The sequence below is a fragment of the Diplotaxodon limnothrissa genome, linkage group LG3 (assembly GCF_057381915.1).
Source record: "Diplotaxodon limnothrissa isolate DT_005_m linkage group LG3, D_limnothrissa_male_GT1.1, whole genome shotgun sequence".
Taxonomy (NCBI): Eukaryota; Metazoa; Chordata; class Actinopteri; order Cichliformes; family Cichlidae; genus Diplotaxodon; species Diplotaxodon limnothrissa.
In genome coordinates, this window is record NC_140598.1 from 27,621,735 (window position 1) to 27,645,254 (window position 23,520).

At 40.9% G+C, this 23,520-nt stretch overlaps 5 protein-coding genes across 5 annotated transcripts in view; 4 read left to right on the plus strand and 1 right to left on the minus strand.

Annotated features, from left to right (window-relative positions):
• The window catches only part of LOC146635172 (neural cell adhesion molecule L1-like), a 640,298-nt gene that overhangs the window by 68,066 nt on the left and 548,712 nt on the right, over positions 1 to 23,520 (minus strand). The gene's annotated exons all lie outside the window — the stretch shown is intronic.
• On the plus strand, positions 14 to 16,805 carry LOC146635176 (NACHT, LRR and PYD domains-containing protein 3-like). The gene is made up of 8 exons (XM_085349820.1): positions 14 to 123; positions 2,666 to 2,744; positions 6,206 to 6,412; positions 7,316 to 8,370; positions 8,747 to 8,920; positions 10,470 to 10,643; positions 16,045 to 16,094; positions 16,270 to 16,805. The coding sequence occupies exons 1-8, from the start codon at positions 14 to 16 to the stop codon at positions 16,803 to 16,805; spliced, it is 2,385 nt and encodes a 794-aa protein (XP_085205946.1).
• LOC146635178 (Fc receptor-like protein 5) overlaps positions 19,521 to 23,520 on the plus strand; it is a 122,143-nt gene continuing 118,143 nt past the window's right edge. The window contains exon 1 of the mRNA XM_085349826.1: positions 19,521 to 19,561. The gene's annotated coding sequence lies outside the window, so the exon portion shown is untranslated. The remainder of the gene's footprint in view (positions 19,562 to 23,520) is intronic.
• LOC146635177 (high affinity immunoglobulin gamma Fc receptor I-like) overlaps positions 19,521 to 23,520 on the plus strand; it is a 112,891-nt gene continuing 108,891 nt past the window's right edge. Inside the window, exon 1 of the mRNA XM_085349825.1 lies at positions 19,521 to 19,561. The gene's annotated coding sequence lies outside the window, so the exon portion shown is untranslated. The remainder of the gene's footprint in view (positions 19,562 to 23,520) is intronic.
• On the plus strand, positions 19,603 to 22,776 carry LOC146635179 (Fc receptor-like protein 4). Its single transcript, XM_085345959.1, has 5 exons — positions 19,603 to 19,633; positions 21,743 to 21,778; positions 21,902 to 22,165; positions 22,245 to 22,490; positions 22,577 to 22,776. The coding sequence occupies exons 1-5, from the start codon at positions 19,603 to 19,605 to the stop codon at positions 22,774 to 22,776; spliced, it is 777 nt and encodes a 258-aa protein (XP_085202085.1).

The following is a 23,520-nucleotide window of genomic DNA, read 5'->3' on the forward strand; positions in this document are numbered from 1 at the left end:
TCACTGCTCCATCATGATTCACAGGAACCAACCTGGACCTCCACCCAGCCGTGTGTCCTTACAGAGTGACCAGTCAAAGCATGATCATATTGACTTCAAATCAGTGTGTCCTCCCCCAGAGAGGTAATTTGTGTCTAAATGTTTTTGTGACTCAGTGTTTGTGAATAAATCCTCCATCATGTTTAATGTCAGCTCAGCTCTTTTTGTGTGTGTTGGACTGTTTCCACAAACACAGCAGTCAGAGTGTAAAGAATGGATGTTGTAGGAGGTGTTTCTGTAGTGAAGTAGCTGAGTGTCTGTAGGACTCCAGCTGCTCCAGCAGGTGTCTCCTTTGTGCTTTGCTTCAAAAGGTGTAGGGAGGAACTTTCCACACTGCTGTAGAGTGAACCTCTCAGCTCCAGCCTGTCTGTGTAAGCCCTCAGTGGATTTCAAGTTACCTGATATACATTTACAGTTGTTGGGACTGAAGAAGTATAGTTGGATGACAACAAAGTGAGGGAAGGTAGTCAGAATTGAAGAGATCGAACTACTGGAAGGTAACATTGTAGAGCTTGAAGACAGCTACAAGTACCTGGGGATCCCCCAGACAAATGGGAACCATGAAGAGGCCACCAGGACAGCTGCAACCACCAAGTACCTGCAAAGGGTCAGGCAAGTCCTGAGGAGTCAACTGAGTGATATGAACAAGATACGGATTATAAACACCTATGCCCTGCTTGTGATCAGGTACCCTGCTGATGTCTGTGTGCAGAAATGCAAAAAAATAATGAAAAAGCAGCCAGCTCTGTTTAAGAAGTGGTTTGCCGTAACATTCCAGACATACAAAAAACACTGAAATCAGTGGTGCTGCTCTTGCTGTCTTTGACAAGTTCTCCAACACATTCTCACTCCCAACGCATAACATACTACGCTATTTGACAAATCGTCGGTATGTTATGCTTTTGGCCACCCAACATGTTTCTATGTTACGTGTTTGGAAAAATGAGGAAACATGAGAACTATTTGGACTGAATCTGCACATTTATTTTACTTTCTCATCATGAATCACTTTGGAAAACACTATCTAACATGATTAAGGTTAAGGTTAGAGATAAGGTTATGGTTCGGTTACGGTTAGAGCCAGAATACACGGCTGATGTGTGTTACTACCAGGAGTGTCATTCTATTGGATTCCATCCACAACCCAGCGCCTATCATAGGAACGCAGAAGGTTACCTTTTGCGTTGCCATGGGACGCCTCGGCATGTGACAAATCGTCGGTATGTTATGCTTCGGTAGTGAGAGATTTCGGTAGTGAGGTCTGAGATTTCATAGTTTTATGGCAAATTCTTTGAAAATATTGAATGCTTTTCATATTTTTTAATAGCCATTTTTTTTGTTAACAGTATTTTTACAAAACCGAAAATCACTGTTCATCTTTTATTATCAGAGTTTGGATTCATACAGTGACTGGAGTTGCATGTTGTTAGGGTGTTAACCCATTGTCAGATATCAAGAGAATATTACAATAACAAGAGAATGTTAAGATAAGAGAAATGACATGATGGCTTTCTGTCAGATATGATATCATCAGAGTGCCAGGCATTACCAAATTGGAATTAGAGCAGGGCGATATGACCAAAAATATTTATCACGATATACATTTGAAAATTTGCGATACCGATATAACTGACGATATAATTGACACAAGACAAAATACTTTACAACTCCACAACTTTATTAGTGCAAAAAAAGCCAATTTATTTTCACTTAAACGAGCAGCTGTTTTTTTATGTGCATTAAAGTTATATAAAAATTAACAGTACAAATGCAAATTCCTTGCTGACAGTTTAACCAAAAGGCATTTCCAGTGGAAATTGGCCGACATGTCCTCAGCATAACCATGTATAATATCCACAAAACTTACAAAGAGGTTATACACACACAATACGGTAATATTATGTTGAAGCACAGTACGTATCACTCCGCGAGGCTCCTGCTTACGATAGCCGAAATGCTTCGACAATCCATTAAGCGGTGCAGGTTTGTAGCTTAGCAAAGTAGTACTAAAACATTTGACAGATTTTCAAGCGCCGTGTACGACATAAAATCGTTTTGAGGTCAGTAAACACAACCAGAATTCATACATAAGGCACACGAGATTATAAGGGGCACTGTCGATTTTAAGAAAAATCAAAGGATTGATTTTAAGTGTGCCGTATTTTCCAAAAAACACGGTAATAACGACGGCCCACTAGCATGCTCTACCAAAAATAGTGCTTTGTTGTGTATCTGACGGACGAACGCTAAACCAGTTCCACACCACTGAAGCTGCAGCATTTTTACAAACCAATTCTGATTCATCCATTTCATTCAACGATCTACTTTCACCCTTCTCATTCTCTGTTGCCACCATGCTTTTTCCGCCATGTGCGTATGAAAAAAAAAAGGCACTGCGCATGCACGTTTTACCCATATTCTATCGCGATATTTCATTTTCTTATCGTTGCCCAACATTATACTGGTATTACCGTGAACGGTATGATTTGGCCCAGCCCTAATTGGAATGTTTTTTCTTTATGTTTTTTTTTAATGTATTTTATTTTTTTAGTTCACAGGACCAGCAGGTTGCATTTTAATTTATAATGTCATGTTATTATTCTGACTCTTTATGATATCTCCACAGAGTGGACCAGCAGAGCTCAAAGGTTCCCAGTGGTCAGTCTACCCAGCAGCATCAAACAGACCTGGACTCTATATTTATGGTCTGTACTTGTACAACAACTATTTTTACATCTATTCTGTTCACAGTCATCTCCATGCTGGGTTCTGGCTCAGAAGGTAGAGCGAGCTTTCCTTTGAAGAGAATGTTGTGGTCAGATTTCTGCCTCCACTAAACTGCAAATACATCGGCAAATATCAAGTATGTCTCAGTATTTTAGAAAAAAAAAAAAAGCCTACACTTTTGGAGCTCAGCAGGCCAAAATTAATGAATGCAATAAAATAACATTTTATTTAAAAGCGCCTTTCAATCAATCGAGTAAGCCTTACAAGCAATTAAATAAACCAATCACAGTATCGCTAATAACACTTGAAAGAGAACATACTACATAACATTAAATAATAAATCAATCAGAAAAGAATCAGAATCAGAAAAGGCAAGTTTAAAAAGACGTGTTTTAAGGCAACTTCAGTGCGAAAACTAATGTTGTGAATGTGGTGTGGGAGTAAGTTCCAGTGGACACTCAGCCGAAAGCACTTAAGGGTAATATGAGCAGATGGAAAAAATAACAGTAACCAAAGAGGATGATCTTTGAGAACGGGAAGGAGTGGTGATATGAGGAAGATCAGATATGGAGGTGTGACTTTATGGAGAGACTTTGAAGTAAGAAGCTGAATCTAAAATCAGTGTGATTTTTCACAGGAAGCCAGTGAAGTGGTTGAAGGACAGCACTAATGGGTTCTATTAATGACAGAAGCAGCTGTATTTTGCACCAGCTGAAGTCTATCAAACAAATGTCTCTATAATCTAGAAAGGATAAACTATAATAATCCATTGGGAATACAACCAGAGCTAGTATAAGAACAGTAGTATTGTCGACTGCGGGGAATGATAAATAATATTTTGTATGTGGAAATATGATGATGAAGTAATAATATTAATATTTAGTATTTCAAAGTTAAGGGTGCATTGGGAACATCTAGGCTCCTCAGGTCTGAATAACAATTTAATGTCATGCAGTGTACTCTATGGATTACGTAGAGCCAGCTGCTGAGGGATCATAAAAATTATAGTTTGACTATAGCAGTGGTTTCCAAACTGTTTTTGCTAGGACCCCCCCTCCCCCACCCCCACAAACACCTCCTTCAATCACACACACACACATTTTGTTTTCAAACTCCATTGCAGTTTATTCCACACTTCAAACCTTTTGTAAACTGTTAGGTCTGCACTTTGCAGGCCCCGCTGGTTTAGAGACTTATTCCCGTGAACAAAGCAAGACAGAGCTCAATCCATTTTAACTTGCAGAGGGAGCTGATAGGACCAGGGTCTTGGAGCTGCAAGCTCCTCACCTAATCCCAGACAACTCCAAAGAGCCAGCCTCCCCTGCAGCCTTTTATTAACTCAGTGGTCACACAAACATCTCATTAATCATGCAACAGATAAAACACTCACATGTGAACATGTGTCATGTGTGTCTGTAATAGGGATGGGTACCGGTGTCCGGTGCCATCATGGCACCGGTTCTGACATAAACGGTAGTAACCAGACCGAAAAGCAGCGCACATTTCGGTGCTTTATTTCGGTGCTTTTTTTTCCTGAGCTGTGATACACTTCTAGCCAATAATTTTACGTTTCCGAGGATAGTAGGCGGGGCCAGGTACGTGCGTTCTTTTAGAGCAGAGCTACAGATTAAAAATGTCCAAGGCGAAGCGGTCAAAAGTCTGGCTGTACTTCACAGCAAAATATGCAAACTCAGCAGCCTGCAACAAGTGCTTTAAGCTGATACTGTGATACTGTCAAAGGAGGTAACACCTCAAATCCGATGAAACACCTGGCGACGCATAGCGTTTTTTTAAAAGCCCAGAAATGCGCTGTATTTGATAGCTTGCTGCGAGACCTCACACCGAGCACATCTACTGTGCGTGGGTTGCCTGTTATCGGACCGGAGTTAGCAATATCCCCCAAAAACACGAAGAGGAGAGTCCTGGCCCCTAGCCCTGTCAGTGTAGCAGAAATGATGAGGATGATGATGGCAGCAGCCGTTCTTCTCTGCGTGAGTAGCTTAATGTTGTTCGCGTGTAATTTACGTTGAGTAGGCTAACCACGTTATTACATTAATGCATGTAAGGTGAACTAGCAAACATCATCATAGCTACATGCGGCTGTCTTCTTGTTTGATGGCAGATACTCCCTTCACCCTGGCCAAAAAGGCTAAAATGACCAAAGCAAAAGTGGAAAACAGTTACACATGAGAGGTTTTGGACAAAGTTTGTGTTTTTTTCCCATTGATTAAGCACTGCTTCCAGCCAAGAGTGATACCACATATGCCCCATAGCTGCAGAAAAGGCTAACATTGTTATCTTTTTACAAAAAACCAGCTGAACATGAGAGGTTTTTGGACCAATTTTGTGTTCTCCAGTCTTTAAGCACCGGTTTGAGCACCGTTTGAGCACCGGCACCGTTTCAAAAGTACCGATTTGGCACCGGTATCGGATAAAACCTAAACGATACCCATCCCTAGTCTGTAACAGAGAAAATCTGATGTGTGTGTGTCTATGAGGATGTGATGTGATCAGTGATATGTGTATGTGTGTCTGTGTAGACTGCTATCAATACATTTTTCAAATAATGTCGCCAATTACACGCGGAAGTAGTGACGTTTTAGTTTTGTGAAAAAGTGAAAAACGAGTGTCATTACATAACCATTCATTTTGAGGGTTGCAACAGAAATTTATATATTTATTGTTCTCACGTGGTATCGGACTGTATTATTTTAACAAACAAAGGACATTTTGCCTGATAATTATTTTTATCCTCCAAAAACTTTACTGTAAAGAGCTAAAACCTCCAAAGTTTCAGGGGAAGTTAGTCGTTATAAAAAGCGGTTGTGAACTAAAAATCAAGCATGTGGGATACTGTTTGTCTGTGATTTGGACAGCCCAGCGTGTGCTCCCGACACAGGGGAAACAAATTCTTTCGGGGATACCTAGCTTGGCACGGCAGCTACTGTTCTAGTCTTTGGTTTGGAAGAATATTTGATGCTGCTTCAACCTCTGCTTTGCATTTGTGTGGAAGCCCCATCAAAAAAAAAAAGCTGTCCATTATGGTACCAGTATCCAAGCATTCTTTTTATTTTTTATTTGTCATACCGCGCCCACCATGCAATGTCTCTGCACCCCCCCCCCCCCCCCCCCCCCCCCCTCAAGGGGGCATGCCCCCACTTTGGGAACAGAATAGTCTGTTCCTATGAACAACATGAGTAATAACCTTTAGTGACAACATTTAGATTTTAAGAGTAATAGAAAGAGATAGATATGTGGAAAATATTCTGAAAAAATGTGGATTTTACTTTTCCCCCTTCTTTTAGAGAGCCAAGGTTTGAATTTCACTGAGGGATAGTGTATTTAAACTGATTCCCAGAAAAATACCTCATTGTATATTCTTCTTTTCTCTCCTGTGTAAGAAAAGTGTTTGGGTCATTCATAAAATATTCTGTTCCAGATACTGGAGGACAAAATCATCACTTTTGTGAAGAACGAGCTGAAGAAGATCCAGACAGACCTGAGTCCAGATGACCTACAATGTTTTAAGAGTCAATGTGATTATGAGGATGTATTACAGAGTGTGGATGAAGAACAGAGGAAGAGCAGCAGAGAAGCATTTGTCACCATTACAGTGGACTTCCTGAAGAGAATGAAGCAGAATACGGTTGCTGAGCGTTTGCTGAGAAGTGAGAATTACTCTCTAAATATTTACGTTGCTAAAAAGTTCAACAATGTCTGAAGAAATAGACAAAAATAGATTTTAAATATGCGCACTTCATAACTCCTTCATTGTGTGTGTGTGTGTGTGTGTGTGTGTGTGTGTGTGTACTGGGTCACTCAGGAACCTTCACTAGGAACTTACGGTGGCAACAGCATGAATTTAAATCTGCACTGAAGAAGAAGTTCCAGTGTGTGTTTGAGGGGATCGCTAAAGCAGGAAACCCAACCCTCCTGAATCAGATCTACACAGAGCTCTACATCACAGAGGGAGGGACAGCAAAGGTCAATGATGAACATGAGGTCAGACAGATTGAAACAGCATCCATTAAAACAGACAGTCTAGAAGCAATAATCACACAAGAAGACATCTTTAAAGCCTCACCTGGAAGAGATGAACCAGTCAGAACAGTGGTGACAAAGGGAATGGCTGGCATTGGGAAAACAGTCTTAACACGGAAATACACCCTCGACTGGGCTGAAGACAAAGCCAACCAGGACATCCAGTTCATATTTCCATTCACTTTCAGAGAGCTGAATGTGGTGAAAGAGGTAAAGTTCAGCTTGGTGGAACTTGTTCATCACTTCTTTACTGAAACCAAAGAAGCAGGAATCTGCAGCTTTGAAGACTTCCAGGTTCTGTTCATCTTTGATGGTCTGGATGAGTGCCGACTTCCTCTGGACTTCCACAAAACTACAATCCTAACTGACCCTAGAAAGTCCAGCTCAGTGGATGTGCTGCTGATAAACCTCATCAGGGGGAACCTGCTTCCCTCTGCTCGTCTTTGGATAACCACACGACCTGCAGCAGCCAATCAGATTCCTATTGACTGTGTCAGCATGGTGACAGAAGGAGGAGTACTTCAGGAAGAGATTTAGAGATAAGAAGCAGATCAGCACCATCATCTCCCACATCAAGACATCACGAAGCCTCCACATCATGTGCCACATCCCAGTCTTCTGCTGGATCACTGCTACAGTTCTGGAGGATGTGCTGAAAACCAGAGAGGAAGGACAGCTGCCCAAGACCCTGACTGAGATGTACATCCACTTCTTGGTGGTTCAGGCCAAAGTGAAGAAGGTCAAGTATGATGGAGGAGCTGAGACAGATCCACACTGGAGTCCAGAGAGCAGGAAGATGATTGAGTCCTTGGGAAAACTGGCTTTTGATCATCTGCAGAAAGGAAACCTGATCTTCTATGAATCAGACCTGACAGAGTATGGCATCGATATCAGAGCAGCCTCAGTGTACTCAGGAGTGTTCACACAGATCTTTAAAGAGGAGAGAGTACTGTACCAAGACAAGGTGTACTGCTTCATCCATCTGAGTGTTCAGGAGTTTCTGGCTTCTCTTCATGTCCATCTGACCTTCATCAACTCTGGAATCAATCTGCTGGAAGAAGAACAAACAACATCCCAGAAGTCTGAAATAAGAGAATCTGCAGGGAAACACTTCTACCAGAGTGCTGTGAACAAGGCCTTACAGAGTCCAAATGGACACCTGGACTTGTTCCTCCGCTTCCTCCTGGGTCTTTCACTGCAGACCAATCAGATTCTCCTACAAGGCCTGCTGACCCAGACAGGAAGTAGCTCCCAGGCCAATCAGGAAACAGTCCAGTACATCAAGGAGAAGCTCAGTGAGAATCTGTCTGCAGAGAAAAGCATCAATCTGTTCCACTGTCTGAATGAACTGAATGATTGTTCTCTAGTGGAGGAGATCCAACAGTCCCTGAGTTCAGGAAGTCTCTCCACAGATAAACTGTCTCCTGCTCAGTGGTCAGCTCTGGCCTTCATCTTACTGTCATCACAAAAAGATCTGGATGTGTTTGACCTGAAGAAATACTCCGCTTCAGAGAAGGCTCTTTTGAGGCTGCTGCCAGTGGTCAAAGCCTCCAACAAAGCTCTGTAAGTAAACATCTATGCACATTTTTGTTGATGAAATATTTCTGCAATATACAGTTTATAGCAGCAGGAAGTCTTAGCATCTCTGAAAAGTTTGTGGATGTAACCATTATCAAAGTCGACACAGAGCTTTTCTTTTACTCTCCAAAAACTAATATAATAATATAAAGACAATAATAAAAATTCTTGGAAGAAGCTAAAGCAGTTTGTTTCCAACAAAGGATGAATGCATCAGGGTACAGTATGCGAGAATTAATTGTGATAATGAATTACAAGTTGTATGCTTATTTATGAAGTGGACATGGAATTGTTTGTTTTTTGTTTGTGGTAAGTTGAAAATAAGTCATTTAATTTGATCACAAATATTACTGATTTTCAGACTGTCTAGTTGTAACCTCTCAGAGAGAAGCTGTGAAGCTCTGTGCTCAGTTCTCAGCTGCCAGTCTTCGAGTCTCAGAGAACTGGACCTGAGTAACAATGACCTGAAAGACTCGGGAATAAAGCTGTTGTCTGATGGATTGAAGAGTCCAAACTGTACCCTGGAAACTATCAGGTGAGGTTTATTTTTTTGTTATTCATTTATGAATGTATTATCTATGACACGTATAGCTTAGTAGTTTGAGTGGCCGCCCCATGATTAGAAGGTGGGGGGTTCAAATCCACCAAACAGCTACCCTGAGGTACCCTCGAGCAAGGTACCGTGTCTACACACTGCTCCCCAGGTGCTGGATTAGTAGCTGCCCATTGCATCAATGAGTGAATGGGTTAAATGCAGAGGACAAAATATCTAATACGTGGGAGTATAAGGGGGTTGGTAATAAAATATTTATAATCTGGATTATACTATTGCTGAAAGAAAATATTGTTTAATTCTAGATTGACATTTTATTCATATTCAGGTGTATTAGTCTCTGAATTATTTTTTGTATTTGTTCATTTTCATATCATTGTTAAAATAATAATTGAGCATTAACCTGTGTGTATAACATGCTTTTTAAGCAATGGTCTTTTGAGACATTTCAGGTATTTTGGATTCATAACATATCAGTTTCTTTTCATTGGTAAAAAGTGTTTCATACAGAATTACAGTGAATGTACTTAAAACCTTTTATTTACAGCAGCATGGGCACAGTGGTTAGCGGGTCCTGAGATCAATTCCACCACCTCACCGGGTCCTTTCTGTGTGGAGTTTGAATGTTCTGCCTGTGCTTCCATTGTTCTTTCCGGGTACTACGGGCTTCATCCCACAGTCCAAAGACATGCAGTTAGTGGGGTTAATTGGTCATTCTAAATGGGCCACAGGTGTGAATTTTGAGTGCAAATGGTTGTTTGTCTCTATGTGTAAGCCCTGAGATAGACCTGTCAAGGGTGTACCCTGCCCTATGGCAGTGACCCTGAAAAGGATAAGCGGAAGCAAATGGACCTTTTATTTAACGGGAAGTCCAAGTCTAAAAGTTAAACATGGGACATCACCAGTGACTCAAAAGTCATGCAATAAACCTAGAAAAATGAAAGGAAGGTACACTATGACATTACAGCAAAGGCTAAAAGGAAGTCCCTAGCATAGTTTCCCCAAATTATACTTTTATCTTCTCCAATATTTCAAAACTATTTAATTCCATCAACAAAACTTTCCAGTTTGGTTCATTTTCTGTATTCTGTAGCTATTTACAGAATATGTATATATATATTGGAGTTTGATTTATTCATGTTAACCCTTATTCCCTGATGAAATTGTTTGTTTTAGGCAGAATACATGATGAGAATTTTAAACATTTCCGCATCCATCCTTTTTGACTTTCTTAAATTAAAATAAATAAATAAATAAATAATACAAAAAATAACTTTGGAAAACTAAACAAACAAAATAAATTAATAAATAGAATGGAATAGAATGGGTTTACTGTCACTATACAGTTGTACAATGAGATACGGAGCATCTATGTAAAATGCCAATTGTGTGAACTGCAAACTTTCTCGCTCTCAGTTTAGCTTCTATACCTCCTTTCAGCAGATACTTCTTCTAGTACCCCCCTCCCCCCATGTGCCTGCTACCAGCAGCATTCACAGCTGGATTTATTTCCGTTTTTTTGTGCCTGCAGTCTGTCAGGCTGTCTGATCACAGAGGAAGGCTGTACTTATATGGCCTCAGCTCTGAGCTCCAACCCCTCCCATCTGAGAGAGCTGGACCTGAGCTACAATCATCCAGGACACTCAGGAATGAGGTTGCTGTTGGCTGGACAGAAGGATCCACGCTGGAGACTGGCTTCTCTCAGGTATGGAGAGAATGTCTGATAGAGGAGGAAGAGCTGGAAATATTTCCTTTCTATGTTGAGGAGAAAATTATTTTGAGTGAACAAAAGTTTAATTGGCCTTGAGGCGACTGTTGTTGTGATTTGGCGCTACGTAAATAAAATTGAATTGAATTGAACTGAATTGAATTGAGGGGACAAAATTCATTTCTGCGTGCAAGAAATGTATTTCAGTGTTTGCGATTATCCATATACACACACAATAACAGCCCCCCTTGCTGAGTTGTTGGCATTTGCTCTTGCTCAGATCTCTGCTTTGTGTGCTCACAGACATCTGCAGACCTAAACTTTTAAGATATTTTCAGGCGAGAATGTTGCTGTGTAAACTTCAAATATCTGCTCGATTTATCAACACATCACATATATGCAAAAGTACTCTAACGTTTTCGGAGATGCCTGTTACCCACCAGCTGACCCCAGTCAGCTATACCCCAGCTCCAGGTACCATCACCCCCAGAGGGGCAATCTGCCCCAAGACCCAGGAGATATTACCCTTTACCCTGGGGTGGGGACAATCAGACCATCCCCGGTCCTGCAGCAGCAGGGAGGCCCAGCATCCCAGACCCCAACTAGATGGCCCAACCTCCTGCCGGTGCCCCGGCCCCAAAGGCGAAAAGAGAACAGGGGTGTGGAGACCCCCATGCCTTTCTCTTTCCACTCATGTGTGGTGAAAATGTGCTGCTCAGTGCTTTTCTACTGTGCATTTTAACCCTCTGGTGTCGCCGGATGCGCCGGCGTGTCAAACTCACATGACCAATTTAAGACGACACAGCTACAGTAAGTCAGAGTCTCCATTTCAACTTGGGTCGAAAGTGCAGACTTCAAACTATATACCAGTTTTTGAATTATGTCGATGGGCCACCTAAAACCAGAGTTATGATTAAAAAATACACGCGATGTTGTTTTCTGAACAAAACAGTGGTGTTTACAGCGGGAAGAACGGTAAAAACTGCGTTTTCTACAGACAGTGCTAGCAAACACTGCACTTGCGAGTGAAAAAAGAAAAAGAAAATACACCCCTTCCCTATTGGTGTTAGAGTTTACCATGTCAGCCAATCAAAAAAAATGATATGGCAACATGTGACATTTGGTTGTTTAGGGAGAAGGGGAAGTTTTTAGGAGTGACACCCACGACGGAAAGTGGGCGAGCGAAAGACAGAGTGAGAGCGAGTTTTCATATGTGAGACATTAGTGACGTTTAGCATGTTTGGAGGCTGTAGTTAGTGTGTTGTGTAGTTATTGTTTTGTATTGTGTCAGTTAGACTGCTGAATTTCACATTTTCTCCAAATAAAGCCGTCAAAGGCGTGTAAACGCTGTTCCCACATGGAAAACTGGACTCATGCACCTCCTGCTGTCAGACCTGCAGGGTTTAGGCCTGTGCTGTTCTCCTCTGTCTTATACTGAACACAAACTACATTTTTTGGACTGGCACAAATGATTTGTGTGCCTTCTTATTTGATGCAGAACACCTGCTTGTTCTGTAAATAGATTTAAATGGTTATATAAAAAAAACGCCTGAGGCCTTGGCTGCATTTTTAGGTAAATAGTACCATATAATTTTGTTGTTTGCAAAACTTGTGCATAATTTTTAGAAATGTACAATTTCTATTTGCATTTCAAGTTATGAAAATGATTCGTTAAACATGTTTATGGGTTTTACAGTAAGAAATAGAACTTTTTTCTACTCGGGTTTTGAATTTTTTGTCTGAATTTAGATCAACTGTGCTAATATAGTATACCAAAATGAAAAAATGACTCGAATTTCAGATATTTGAGGTTGTGCTGAAAATAATGATACCAAACAAGGCAAGAAAAACCTATTTTAAAGGTGAAATATAGAGGTAAAATCAAAAGTAGTCAAAAACAGCCAATTATACCCGGGACCCCAGCCCTTTAAAACCGGTCAGAGCGGGCACGCTCTGTTTTGCGTAACTATTTTTAAATCCTGGTAGCACTTCAACCACGTGAGCTAGCGCAATAATTTTTTTTGAATATGAAAGCGGAGGAGTTGTACTTACATCTTATGCCATCAGCTTGCCCTAGTTCACAGTTTCCTTCCACATATAGCTTTGCAAAAATTGCATAAAAAGCGCTTGCAGTAACAAAAACATAATATTCCAGAAACAGGCTTTGCCGATCCGATCAGCTGTTCGTAACACTTCCTACGTTGGAATAGACGTCAGCGTGAACTATCGCATTACCTGCCCGAAACCGGAAGTGACGGTCATTTTCACGGAAATGTAGGGTTTTTTAACTTCAGGGCCTCATGAGCCTATACTGGTGTTTTTAAAAGTTATCTGTGACTTTATGACTTTCTGTATCATTTCTGGGATGCTTAGAACTCATATTGCACTGCTGGAAATAGTTTATTTTGATGCATATGCCGTTTTTTTTGCAAATTTGCATTACAATATTTATTTTCATTTTTTTCTGCAGTATGTAAAATTGGTGTGTTTCAAAAATAAAACTATGAAAGCACTCAAAATAAATTTCTTGTGGTGGGAAACTACTTTGTGCAACTTTTCTGTATTTACAGTTTTGAGGGATAAGCCTCTTAAATTTCTCTAACTAGAAATATATGTTAAAAAAACAAAAACGATTTTCAAATTTTTTTTGTAGTTTATTGCACTTTTTTGCAATTTAAGTAGTTAGTATGCACTTAATGCATACATACTATTAAAATTTGGGTTATAATGGTTGTATTGATGTATAGCAACTTGAAATGCTCCCAAAAATGGCACTACAGCATGTAAAAATATAATATAAGCTCTGGCGGACTTGGTTCTATGGTAGGTCTTAAAGGGTTAAATGACAGTGGTTTTACAGTATTTACAATTTACAGGTTATTAAAAAATTTACAGATTTAACTTTTTACAGATTTACAGTAAAAATGTGCAAATTGCAGTAAGAGATTATAAATTATAGGAAGTGTGCATGAAGAAAAACCAGAGTGAGTGTGGTTATCTGATGTGTGTGAGAGTCCAGTCCTATAGTGATGTGATGTGTGTGGGAGAGTCCAGTCCTACACCTGGTTCAGGGCCCGAATAGCCTGGGGAAAGAAGCTCCTCCTCATTCTCTCTATTTTGGCCTTAAGGGAGCGGAAGCGCTTCCCAGACCTCAACAGTGAGAAGAGTCCATTGTTGGGATGGGAGAGGTCCATCATAATCTTCCTAGCTTTGGTCTTGCACCGCTTGGTGTAGATGGACAGCAGGTCAGGGAGCTCTGATTGAATGATGTGTTCGGCCGAGCGCACCACTCTTTGCACATCTCGTCTGTCCTGCTTGGTGCTGTTCCCAAACCAGGTACAGATGTTTCCCGTCAGGACGCTCTTGATAGTGCAGGAGTAAAAGTTGAGCACCCTCAGTGGCAGATGGAAGTCTCTAAGTCTTCTGAGGAAGAAGAGACGCTGACGGGCTCTCTTAACCAGGGTGTTGATGTGACAGGACCTTGACAGGTTCTGAGTGATCTGGATACCCAGGTATCGGAAACTGTCCACTCTCTCCACTGGCGTGGCGCTGATGGTGAGGGGCTTGTAATTCCTCGCCTGCTTTGTAGTGAAGTCCACGATCAGCTCCTTAGTCTTACTGACGTTTAGGAGGAGGTTATTCTCCTGGCACCAGGTCTCCAGGTTCCTAATCTCCTCCAGGTAGGCCGTCTCGATGTTGTCGGAGATCAGGCCCACAACAACAGTGTCGTCAGCAAACTTGACAATGGAGGTGGTGTCTGATGTGGCTACACAGTCATAAGTGTACAGTGAGTACAGCAGGGGGCTTAAAACACAGCCCTGAGGCACTCCAGTGCTGAGTGAGATGGAGGGGGAGACTTGTTTTCCCACCCTCACTGATTGGGGTCTGTCTGTGAGGAAGTTGAGGATCCACTGACACAGTGATGAGCTGAGTCCTAGATCCGTCAACTTGGTGAAAAGCTTAGAGGGAATTATTGTGTTGAATGCTGAACTGTAGTCCACGAACAGCATCCTAACATAATTCCCTCTGCCAGTGTCCAGGTGACTCAGGGATGTGTGGAGCAGGTGAGATATGGCATCGTCTGTGGAACGATTAGTCCGGTAAGCAAACTGAAGTGAGTCGATGGTGGCAGGAAGTGAAGAAGTGATGTGATCTCTCATCAGTCTTTCAAAACACTTCATCACAATTGAAGTCAGTGCTACTGGACGGTAGTCATTGTGGCAAGCGGGCTGTTGTTTCTTTGGAACAGGAACAATAATGGACTGTTTGAAGCACGTGGGAACCACAGCTTGGGCCAGGGAGAGGTTGAAGATCTCCGTGAACACCGGTGCTAGCTGGTCAACGCAGGCTCTCAGGACCCAGCCAGGGATTGCATCTGGTCCTGCTGCCTTCCTGGTGTTCACCCTCCTGAAGGTGTTCCTCCCGGCATGCTCTGTGATGATGAATGCATTGTCTTCACTGGTGCACTCCGAGCGCGCGCAGCCGTTTGTTGTTTTAATTGCTGCGGCTTCGAAGCGAGCATAAAACTGCAGCCTTGTATAGGTCCATATTACCAGAGACGAGCCCTTCATTGTAGGCAGCGCTGCGTGATCTCAGAGCGTTGCGGATGTTTTTATCCACTCACGGCTTCTGGTTGGGAAATGTTCGGATTATAGATCTTTCTCCTGTGTTGTCCGCTAGTTTCCCGATAAATCCCCCAACCGCTTCCATAAACATGTTGATGTCATTAGAGCTACGCCGAAACATGTCCCAGTCTGCGTCATCCAGTCCGTCCTGCAGCGCGGTCACTGATTGGTCCGTCCAGCGAGCGACCTTCCTCCTGATTGGTGGTTGCTGCTTTAGCCTTTGTTTGTAAGCAGGCGTGAGGAAGATGGCGGCATGACCCGATTTTCCAAATGCCATCTTAGTGAAGTGTTTGTTGATGTGTGAGAGCCCCATGTAGCTCACATAAGGCAGTGTGTCGGAATAAGTCGGAATATAAACAGTGCAGGCAATGACCGCAGTGAATTCCCGAGAGAGATAGAAAGGGCGACATTTAACGATGTTATGTGTAACGTAAAGTGCTAAGTTTTGCATTTTTCTTTTAGCATTTTAGCAACTTTCACAAATATTTGCAATGGCAGGGAGGTGTCCTTTCCAGCTAAACAGAAGAGGAATATAAAAATAATGAAGGTCACAGTTTGAATCAGTCATATTTCATTCAATACAGTGTGTACTGACAGATCCAGGATTAGTCCAAATCATCAGCAGTTTGATCTACTTATGGATTGAAGTGTATTTGTGAAAATGTTGGACTGTTCCTTTATCAGTGTCTAATAGTTTGTGTATGAGTTTGTGTAATGTCTATGTGTGCATGCTGAAAGAGACTGTGCTGGTCTGACCCTCCTCCTCCTTTCAGGGTGGAGCCTGCTGGAGACCGATGGTTGAGACATGGAGGTCTGAGGAAGTGTAAGTGTGTTTTTAATGTGATTCATGAAAACAAAGCGGCACACATTCAACCACCTTCAAACTGTCACATCGCTCATTTACATCTCTGATGTCAGGAGTCATCATCAAAGTGTCAATCAATGAACAGATGATGGATCAATAACTGCAGGTCGATTGTGTTTGTTCTCTCCATCAGATTCCTGTCAACTCACAATCGACACAAACACAGTGAACACAAACCTCCAACTGTCTGACAACAACAGGAAGGTGACACATGTGGAGGAGGTTCAGTCATATCCGGATCATCCAGACAGATTTGATCACTGGAGACAGCTGCTGTGTAAAAATGGTCTGACTGGTCGCTGTTATTGGGAGGTCGAGTGGAGAGGAGATGTTAATATATCAGTGAGTTACAGAAGCATCAAAAGGAAAGGAGGCAGTAATGACTGTATGTTTGGACAAAATGATAAATCCTGGAGGTTGTACTGCACTAATGATGGTCCAGTTTGTGTCTGCCACAATACCGAATTCGCGTCCACCCCCATCTCCTCCTCCTCCTCCTCTGTCTCTAACAGAGTAGCAGTGTATGTGGACTCTCCTGCTGGCACTTTGTCCTTTTACAGAGTCTCCTCTGACACTTTGATCCACCTCCACACCTTCAACACCACATTCACTGAAACTCTTTTTCCTGGTTTTTATATCCGTCCTGGTTCCTCGGTGTGTCTGCGCTGAGTTGAGTGTAAATAATGTCCTCCTGTTAAAGAAATACTCTGACTCCAGCCAAACAAAGAGAGAACAGCTGCTAAAACAGCTTTTACATTTCTCACAACAAAAGTTCCTTTATTAAACATTTTAAGATGCCTGCATTTCACTCACACTCTTATTTCAGTTCAGTTTATTTTTATTTCAAACATTTCAAACATGTGCCTTCACAATCATTACAAAATATCATTCCATTATTTGTTTGAAAAGGAGTTGGCAGAAGTATTTACTTATTTGTCCCTACCCCCTCAAGTTTTACCTCTCATTCATTTAATTATTTTTTTTTTAGTCTTAAATTAAACAAACAACATATGAAACAAAAGTAAAGCAAAGCAAAACAAAACATACATAAATCAAAAACAAGAAATTAGCAAGCCCCACCACAGTATAGTTTCTTTCACATGAAAAATACAGAAGGTGTATATTTGCAGATACACAAGTTATGGAAAAACAAACAAACCAAAGCAAAAAAACCAAAAAAGAACCACAACACCATTACCAGCATCATTACCGTCCTGGGTTAACCCCGTTTTCTTCATTCTTATACTTATTTAAAATTTAGGTTTTTATATTTTACTTTAAACTATTTTATGTTTTTACTGTCTTTTATTTCTTCTGTTAGACTGTTCCATAATTTAACTCCTGCAATTGAGATAGACATAGTTCTTAAAGTTGTTCTAGCACTTTGTATTTTTAAATTCCATTTCCCTCTTAAGTTATACCCACCTTCTCTTTCTATGAAGAATTTACAGATTTCGTTGGGAAGCAATTTATTTCTTACTTTATGCATTATTTGCGCTGTTTTAAGCTTCACCAAGTCTTGGAATTTAATAGCTTGCATTTTGACAAAGAGTGCATTTGTATGGTCCCTGTACCCCACATTATTTATTAATCTAATGGCCCTTTTCTGTATTATAGTTATTGTTTGTGTGTTACTTTTGTATGTGTTTCCCCAGACCTCTACACAGTAGCTCATATATGGCAGTAGTAAAGCACAGTATAAAATGTGCAGAATTTTACAATATTTTATTTTTGTAATAAAATTGCAACATTTTCAATCATTTCTTTGCCATTGTCGTGGGTGTAGAGATGAAAATGAATTTAATTCATCTTGGAATAAGACTGTAACATAAGAAAATGTTAGTTTTTTGAATGCCTTTCCAGATGGACTGTACTTCTTTTTCCAAATTTTGCAAATTTTGCAGTATTTTCCAAATACTGCAAAATTACAAAACTGCATTCCCATTAAACAAAGTACATGTGCCACACCCTTCTCTGAGCTGTAACATAACACGGCACTGGAAAAAATACACTGCCGGATCACTAATGCAACACCACAATTGAGACAATGTTCACCAGTAAAATTACAGTAGTAAAATTATTACAACGTGTCATAGCAGTCATGGGGCGATCGTGGCTCAAGAGTTGGGCGTTCGCCTTGTAATCGGAAGGTTGCTGGTTCGAGCCCCAGCTTGGACAGTCTCGGTCGTTGTGTCCTTGGGTGAGACACTTCACACATTGCCTACTGGTGGTGGTCAGAGGGCCTTGTGGCGCCAGTGTCCAGCAGCCTCGCCTCTGTCAGTGCGCCCCAGGGTGGCTTGCCATCACCAGTGTGTGAATGGGTGGATGACTGGATATGTAAAGCGCTTTGGGGTCCTTAGGGACTAGTAAAGCGCTATACAAATACAGGCCATTTACCATTTATACTGTTTGTTTTCATTGAAAAATAATCGATATAAAATATTTTATATTACTTTACCTGTACTAGAGCAAGATGTGCGCCTATGTAATGGGCTACTTGCAGGAAATAATCGCAGGAATAGTTTGTGGCATAGATGGTTCATCTCCTGAGTAAAAAGATAACGGCAATACAAGTAACAGCGTTACTATTTTCAGTAATATATATCTATATAATATATATATCTATATATATTATATAGATATATATAAAATATTTGGACAAAAAGGTGACGTTTTGTTTTATCAGCTACCAGTAGCTGAGTAACCTCAGTCAGGAAGTACAGCTGAACATATAACCATGTCCACAGTCTTTTTTCATTGCTTATTCTCAACACGTTTAAATGAAGATACTCTTTATAAACAGTTAAATAAAATACAGGCATTTCATTAGGAGCCAGTATGATGTGATAATAATAATAACTGCATCATTCATGATCTGCTTGTATCCATGTTAGTGTTTAAAGTCCAACATCTCCCTCTAGTGGTCAAATATAAACCATGTGTGAGGATGGTGTTAATGTAAAATGTGAATCATAGTGTTCCAGTCAGTCATCAGTGTGTCTCTGCACAGCTGTAATTAAAATGTGTTCAGAGGGCCTCAGTGTCTGAATGGTTCCAGTTCAGCTTCATAACAGCAGCGTCCCTGGTTTGATTCCTGTGTTTCAGCTCATATCTGCCTCTCTCACTGAGGGGGACGTAACTACATGGACATGGATTTGTTCATCAACCAAACTACAGATCACTGAGAGCAGAGGAGACTTTCTGCCATGTTTCTTTTCATATGTGTGAACTGACAAATGTTTTACTTCAGAAAAAATAAGAAATAAGAAAAAAAAACACTGTTGTGTGCGCATAGTTATTGTGTTTAAATTTTAAATTAAAAAAATTTAATTTAAAATTAAAATTATTTGTAGTCTCCCACCACTATATTTGAACCAATAGAAAGCTGGTGCTCAGAGGAAGAGGGCGGGCTTTACTTGGTGTCAGTGACAGAAATGAAAAAAAGCTCAAATGAGTGAGAAGGATGATGAAGGAAACATCTGTGCTGTGTCTGCTCTGTAAGTAGAATCTCTGTGTTTGTTTGAATTCTTGTACTTTGACTGTCTGCTCTCCTGATAACTGATGATGGAGGAGAAGACATGAAAAACAAATCAGGCTGAATTCAAGTTCAAACACCACGAGGACCAACTGCAGGTCTGAACTGACTCTTTATCTTTGCTCAGGAGTCGAGGAAACACAGCAGGCAGTGAAAAGATCAAATCATTCACTCGTTATATCAACACAACTTTGAAGTGACTTTAGTGGGTTATTTAAAGTATACAGTAGAGTCAGCACACTTTTTTCAGATTAAAAAACAGAAAAGAAAAAAAGAAAAACTTTAAATTCAGTAGCAGTCAGAGAAAAAGTGGAAGATGTCCAGTGTTGGGAAGGTTACTTTTAAAATGTATTCCACAACAGAATACATGCCCCAAAATGTATTTTGTAACATAGTTACGTCACTCAATGAGAGTAACAGATTCTGAATACTTTGGATTACTTAATATATTACCATGCTATTTACAACCACATGAATGTACTATTGCTGTGTGATTTATTACTGTTCCTAAAGGTTATTCACCATACCAATATCTTAATATAAATGAGTAACAGTAGGGTGGACATTAGGTAAGGCTGCACTTTTAGCAGCGATCTCGTATAGAAAACTATTCCACGCATATATAAAACAGGTCTGCGGCTCCGAACCGTAGTAAAGGCATCTCTGGCTGATACGTCGGGTTCCATATTGGACTCAAAACTAGCTTTACTTTGTTGTCTGGGTCAACTTTGTTAGCTAGAGACAGAGAGAGGCGTTGAAAGGGAAGGTTCCAGTGTTGGGAAGGTTACTTTTAAAATGTATTCCGTTACAGAATACAGAATACATGCCCCAAAATGTATTCTGTAACATATTCCGTTACGTTACTCAATGACAGTAATGTATTCTGAATACTTTGGATTACTTAATATATTATCATGCTTTTTACAACAACGTGAATGTACTATTGCTGTGTGATTTATTGCTATTACTGAAGGTCCGCGACTCCGAACTGTAGTAAAGGGACCTCTGACTAATACGGCGGGGTCCCTGTCGGCTCGTAGCCGAAAACTAGCTTTACTTTGTTGTCTGGGTCAACTTTTCTTGCGAGAGACAGAGAGAGGCGTTGAAAGGCTGCTCCAACGGAACTTATTGTTTTCGGAGGAAAACACGAACACGGTGTACAGTCGAGTCTTAATAGCTTACTTACAACTGGGCTCGTCAGGCACTCTTCTTGGCTGCAGTGGTTATTATTATATTTACATGCTTCCAGCTCCTGTTTCTGCTCGATGACAACTCGTACTTTTCCACTCTCCTTTTTCTCCCTCCCTCGCTCACAGACACATAACGGGTACAGCAGTCCATTCTCACTGCAGCACGGACTACACTGTTTATGAGGCTACATTCTTTAGGGCGATGCCTGTAACACTCTGCCTATTGGCTTTATATTAAACATTTTTTTTAATAATAATTTAAAAAAATATTTCTTCACGTCATTATGCAGGCCGCAAGTAGAGGTGACATGGGCCGTGAGATTGAGACACAGGCATTAGAGCCTCTTAATGCGAGTTTTGTTCAGGTTCTACCGGCATGGAATTACCAGAAATAGAGAGGGCATAGCCTAACATAAGAAACAGGAAAAGGCCGCTGTGTAATCCATTTATTTCAACAAAGTAACTGTATTCTGAATACCACCTTTTTAAACGGTAACGGAACAAATACGTAACTGTGGTACATGTATAGTGTTACTCCCCAACACTGAAGATGTTTATCAAAATAATGATCTGTAAATCATATTTAACAGTACAGGTTTCACAGAGGTGCAGTGACTAGTGCCTGTGTAGGTTTACTTCAAAGTCCAAAGACATGTTTGGTTAACTCGGATAGTGAATGTTAGTCTGTGATGGACTAATGATCTGTACTCACCTTATAACAGCTGGAATAAATTGCAGCTTTTCCTCAACTGTAATTTGAATAACTGGTTAAAAAAATGGATGGATTGATGAAATATTCTACCAGATGGTTTTTAGATTTAATCACTTTATGTTCAGTCTTTTTTGAGAAAGAGATGAGTTTGTGTGTCATTTCTCTTTAGTTCTGATCTCACTGCTGAGCTGCACAACAAACCAAGGTCAGTAACCTTCTTCTGTCACAGTTTAAACCTGAGAAATGCTCAATGATATGACCTGATTGGGTTCATGTTTCAGAATTTAAAGTCCAACAGATCATAATTCTTTCATTTTAACCCTCACAGCTCGTCTGACTGTGAGTCCCAGCAGCTCTCAGTTCTTTAGAGGAGACTTTTTGTCTCTGAGCTGTGAGGAGGACGACAGCTCTGCTGGATGGACTCTGAGGAGAAACACAAGCAAAAGACAGAGGACTCAGTGTGGAGATGACTGGGGAGAAGGTGCTGGTTCTTCCTGTAACATCAGCTATATGTACCCCTGGTACAGTGGAGTTTACTGGTGTGAGTCCAGAGAGGGTCCCATCAGTAACATGGTTAACCTGACAGTCACTGGTAAGCTGAGTGTGTGGAGTTAGTGTTGATGAAGCTGTGTGTAAATGGATGAAATGCTGTAGTTTGTCTCTGTGTTGAGGTGGATCAGTGATCCTGCAGAGTCCTGTCCTCCCTGTGATGGAGGGAGATGACGTCACTCTGCTCTGTAAAACAAAGACCACTCCCTCCAACCTCCCAGCTGCTTTCTATAAAGATGGCTCCCTCATCAGGAAGCAGCCTACAGGTCACATGACCATCCAGCATGTTTCCAGGTCTGATGAAGGCCTCTACAAGTGTGACATCAGCGGTCATGGAGAGTCTCCATCCAGCTGGATCACTGTCACAGGTGACACACTCACCTGTCTGTGTTTCTGCAGCTTTCAACATTCACAATGTGACGACAACTTAATGACTGTGTTTGCTTTATTTTAGGGGAACACACCACCACACCTCCACCTACATCCACACCTCCACCTACATCCACACCTCCACCTACATACACCTCTCCTCCTGTTCTCTCTGTACTTTCATTTGTTGGATCAGTGTGTGTTGTGGTTCTACTGGTGTTACTGGTTCTTCTGGTGAGACGATGTGTTCACAGGAAACCTGAAGGTGAGACTCAGACTTCCTGATCTTTCATGTCTGAGTTTGTTTAGTAGAATAAAGTTCACATTCAAGTTTGAGAGTATTTGTGTTTAGAAGATCATTCCATCTGTGTTTAGATATTGCATTTACATTGTCATTCATTTTGCATCACTTGAGCAGATCAAGAAGAAGATGACATCCTCACTCACGTCACGTACAACACTGTCAAGATATCAAATAATTTGCAACAGTCAATCAGGCGAAGCAAAGGTAGTGTTGTGTTGTTGTTTTTTCATGGCAGGTTTTATGGTGAGGCTCATTCCAGTTTCAGCTCCAAGTTATCATAGCAAATATGTTTGTTCAGTGTTCTTGATTTTTCTTGGATTACTGTGTTCATGAAGTGAACTAAACTCACCTTTGGAGGCTCAAGTGAACACAAGAGGAACTCCAGCTGTTGGTACTTCATTTTTTTGTATTTTGAAGTTTGTGCTTGGCATAATGCTCAGACTTTAGAGGACCTTGTGGTGACTGTTAAATTGATGCTGTAGGAAATTAATTGAACTGAAGCTGTTTAACAGAACTTCACAGATGAAGGAGATGCATTACTAAGATGGATGCTGAGTTGTCAGAGTTTCTTTGTGGATGTGCAGTTTTAATTTGGGATCAATCTGGGAGTGAGATCATAACAAGATTGTCTGTGAAGGTTCTCAGTCATCCTGTTAGGATGCCTGGGTCGTTGACCCAGGGTTTTTGAGTTTATGATATTATTTATATTTTCTAGTTTTTGGTTT

Excerpts from the sequence above, each read along its gene's own strand:
- LOC146635176 (XM_085349820.1), top strand. The coding sequence starts at position 14 with ATGATTCACAGGAACCAACCTGGACCTCCACCCAGCCGTGTGTCCTTA. Across the intron at positions 2,745-6,205 it reads ACCTGGACTCTATATTTATG|ATACTGGAGGACAAAATCAT; the intron begins GTCTGTACTTGT and ends ATTCTGTTCCAG. Across the intron at positions 8,371-8,746 it reads AAAGCCTCCAACAAAGCTCT|ACTGTCTAGTTGTAACCTCT; the intron begins GTAAGTAAACAT and ends ACTGATTTTCAG.
- LOC146635179 (XM_085345959.1), top strand. The coding sequence starts at position 19,603 with ATGAAGGAAACATCTGTGCTGTGTCTGCTCT. Across the intron at positions 19,634-21,742 it reads ATCTGTGCTGTGTCTGCTCT|TTCTGATCTCACTGCTGAGC; the intron begins GTAAGTAGAATC and ends ATTTCTCTTTAG. Across the intron at positions 21,779-21,901 it reads GAGCTGCACAACAAACCAAG|CTCGTCTGACTGTGAGTCCC; the intron begins GTCAGTAACCTT and ends TAACCCTCACAG.